Here is a 3333-nt window from a genome sequence, read left to right as displayed (position 1 = left end):
CTCCTCTGTCCTTGTCCCACTGGAGGCTGCAGGCACAAACAAGGGAGCAGTTTTCATTGCCTTCCCCTCACCCAAATTACAGTGTGTCCTCAGCACTTCCCAGAGTCAAGAATGGGTTTCTCCCAGACATCTCCCAGTGGCGCAGAGGAGGCCACAAGGATGACAGGAAGATGCTCCAAGGGCTGGAGCACGTGTGCCAAGGGAAACGGATGCAAGAGTTGGGGTTGTCCAGGCTGGAGAAGGTTCCAGGGTGACCTTAGAGCCCCTTGCAATGCATGAAAGGGCTGCAAGTGAGCTGGAGAGGGAATTAAGAGAGGGGCTTGCAGGGACAGGAGAAGGATTCTAAGCAAGACAGCTCAGGGATGGATGGGATGTTGGGAGGGAATTCTGTCCTCTGAGGGTGCTGAGGCCCTGGCACAGGCTGCCCAGAGAAGCTGTGGCTGCTCCTGGATCCTGGGAGTGTTCATGGCCAGGTTGGATTGGGCTCTGGGCAACTCCCCTTCTGGTGTTCTTAGAAGTGAAGAGACACCTTCCAGCATGTTTGTTTGTGCTGCTGTCAAAGTACCGGGCTGAAAATCTTGCCAAGGAGGGGAGGAAGAGCTCAGCTGGAATTGCTGTGCTCTGGGACAGGCTGGGAAGCACTTAGAGGCAACTGCCTGAGGGGCAGCCATGCAGTCTGAGTGTGCTCTTCCCTGTGCTCTTGCAGGGAGCTCGAGGGCTTTCTCACCAGGGACGTTCCTCCAGAGCCCCTGAGGTGAGTAAAGTGCTGCGCTGGCTGGCATTTGGAAACTGCTTCTACATGAATGGACACTGGCTCTTGTGGGATCAGAAGAGGCATCTCAGTGCTACTTTGCAAGAGGAACAGAATTCCTGACTAACAGCTGGATGTGGGCTTTCAGGTGCTGGTAGACAACCGTGACAGCATGGCCAATTCCAACATCTGCACCGACAATCCTGGGAACATCCTCTCAACTCTGACATCCACTGACAAACAGCATCCCTGTCAATTGGTTCGGGAAGCTACAGAGAATTGTGTGCGCATGTGCCAACAATTTGATCAAATGGAGGAGAGTACCCAGAGGATCAGAGGCCAATACCAGCTCATAGACACTCTGCTAGAAGAAATCAGAAGGTGAGCATTTCCTCCTCTCCCTCCCGTGTTCCAGAGGCAATCTGCTTCCAGGTCTGGGAGGTCAGAGGTGTCCTAGGTGAAGAATCACCTGCCTACCATGTGTAGGCCTCAGTGTGGCCCTTGAGCCTCATCCTGTCTGGGTTTTTCATGCTCTACTGTGACTCCCTAGGCTTTCTGGGAGATGCAGAGCCATGTTGAAATAGAAGACTCCTTCTTCTCACTGTCTTGTTTCCCTGAATTCTGTTCTTTGTGCACCCCTGCCCAGCCCCTGCTTCTCACTGAAGGAAGGCAAATTCCTGCCTTCCTTTCCCTTTGCCTCTGGAGGATTTCCTTGGGAGGGAAAGAGCAAGGTCTTCCTTAGCCCACTGCTCCCAGCTCCATCCTGGAGTGCTGAGAAGGGCATTGCTTACTTTTCAGGCCTCTTGGTTCTTCTGACTGAGCCTTGTCTCTGCAGTGACTGTGCAAACCTTGAGAAGTCCAGGGAAATGCTGCTGCAATGCACTGGAATCCCGGAGCCAGGAGCCTTGCGTCTGCACCAGCAGAACACCAAGCAGCGGAAGGAAGCGTCAGCCCAGGAGGAAAAGGCAGAGCAGCAGGACTGGATGAAGGTTGGTTTTGGAAATGACATTGGTTTTCCCTTGGAAACTTCTCTTGCCCCTTCTTGTGCAATGGAGGACTTGGCTGCACTGAAGGGAGAAGAGCCATCATTGCAGAGCCAGCTGGAAGTCAAGAGGCAGACGTTGGAGGACTTGCAGCTTCAGAGGGATCTGCTGGAGCAAGAGGGATGATGTTAGCACGGCTCTGAACACCTTATTGCTAGGCAGCACCTGTGGGGGCGGGAGTTGTGGCAGCCAGATCAGCCCAGATGCTGTTTCTGGCAGTAGAAGACAGGCACACTGCTGTGCACACCTGGCTCAAGATGGCACACACATTCCTTAGCCAGGGATATGCATGTTCATCAGCAAAGTGTTGCATGATTTGGCAAATTGTGTTGCTTTGGGCAGCCACAGAGCCTCTAATACAGGGAAGAGAGCAGGGGAAGGGTCTGGAGCACAGGTGTGACCAGGAGTGACTGAGGGAGCTGGTGGGCTCAGCCTGGAGAAAAGGAGGCTCAGGGAGCACCTTCTTGCTCTCTACAACTCCCTGTGACAGGAAGCTGCAGCCAGGTGAGGGTCAGGCTCTGCTTCCAGGGAACAAGGGCCAGGAGAAGGGGAAAGAGCCCCAAGCTGTGCCAGAGCAGGTTTGGATTGGGTGTTACAGGATAGCTGCTAGAGAAGGCTTTGTTTCTGACGGTCTCTGTCAGGCAGTCTCAGGTCTGGGCAATGTGGTAGGTGTGGCAAATGCACAGCAGAGGTTGTGCTTTGGCCACATCAGCCAGACATCCATCAGTCACTAGATGTCTGTCCAGCACAAGAGCTGTTTCCCTTCCAAGCATCCTCTCCTTGCAAAAACTGGTTATGAATATGTGAGGAGGTGACGCTTGGATGTGGCTTTTGTTCTTGAAAGAGGAAATGCCGTATATTTTCCCTTGATTCAGAAAGAAAAATTGTTGCCCCCAACCTTCCTGAAAATATCCAGAAATATCCTTCCTGAAAATAGATCCAGAGAGAAATTTTGTTAGCCAAGTGGCAGTTGTGGAATATGCAGTGGTTTTGGGAGACAATACAGAGATTGGAATAGGGATGTTTGTTGGGAAGGAGCTGTCTGGGCCGAGGCAAGGCAGCAGGGCCTGACGCAGCACTTCCAAGGTCACAGTGCCAGAGGCTTCTGGCAGCCCAGGCTATCAGAGCTGCATAGGGCAGATGCTGTGAAACTTGGAGCCCAGAGCACAGGTGCTCCTTGTCCTCTGGCTGCCTGCGAGGTGGCGCTGGCTGGCTCTGCACAGGGCTCCCGAGGAAGGGCTCCAGCTGTACCTTGTCCCACTTGCAGGTTTCCCAGGAGGAAGAGTCATCGAGCTGGTCTCTGGAGCAGCTGAGCTGGGAATCCTCTGACCAAGGGCACGCAGCAGCCCAGGCATGCAGAGAGGAGGAGCTGCTGGGCCAGAAGGCTGAGCTTGAGGGCCGACTGGCAGCCACAGAGTGGCTCCAACAAGACCTTTCCAGGCAGCTGGCAGAGACCAGGTAAAGGCAGGGAGCTGAGCCTTTTCAGATGTTTTTACATGCCGTGGACATGGAATATGGAAGAGTCTCAAGAAGAAAAAA

General features: G+C 53.6%; 1 protein-coding gene across 1 annotated transcript; it reads left to right on the top strand.

The window, feature by feature from the left end:
• Positions 1-706: 706 nt before the first annotated feature.
• LOC120496711 lies at positions 707-3295 on the top strand (the record flags this gene model as incomplete). Its single annotated transcript, XM_039697384.1, has 4 exons — positions 707-754; positions 900-1132; positions 1587-1740; positions 3062-3295. Coding segments are annotated over 4 exons (630 nt in total), but the record flags the coding sequence as incomplete, so codon positions are not given.
• Positions 3296-3333: the final 38 nt, after the last annotated feature.

This window comes from Passer montanus, unplaced genomic scaffold, assembly GCF_014805655.1.
Source record: "Passer montanus isolate IOZ18808 unplaced genomic scaffold, ASM1480565v1 scaffold1175, whole genome shotgun sequence".
Lineage (NCBI taxonomy): Eukaryota > Metazoa > Chordata > Aves > Passeriformes > Passeridae > Passer > Passer montanus.
Note: the sequence above shows the minus strand (reverse complement) of the source record. Positions and strands in the feature narration are given on the sequence as shown.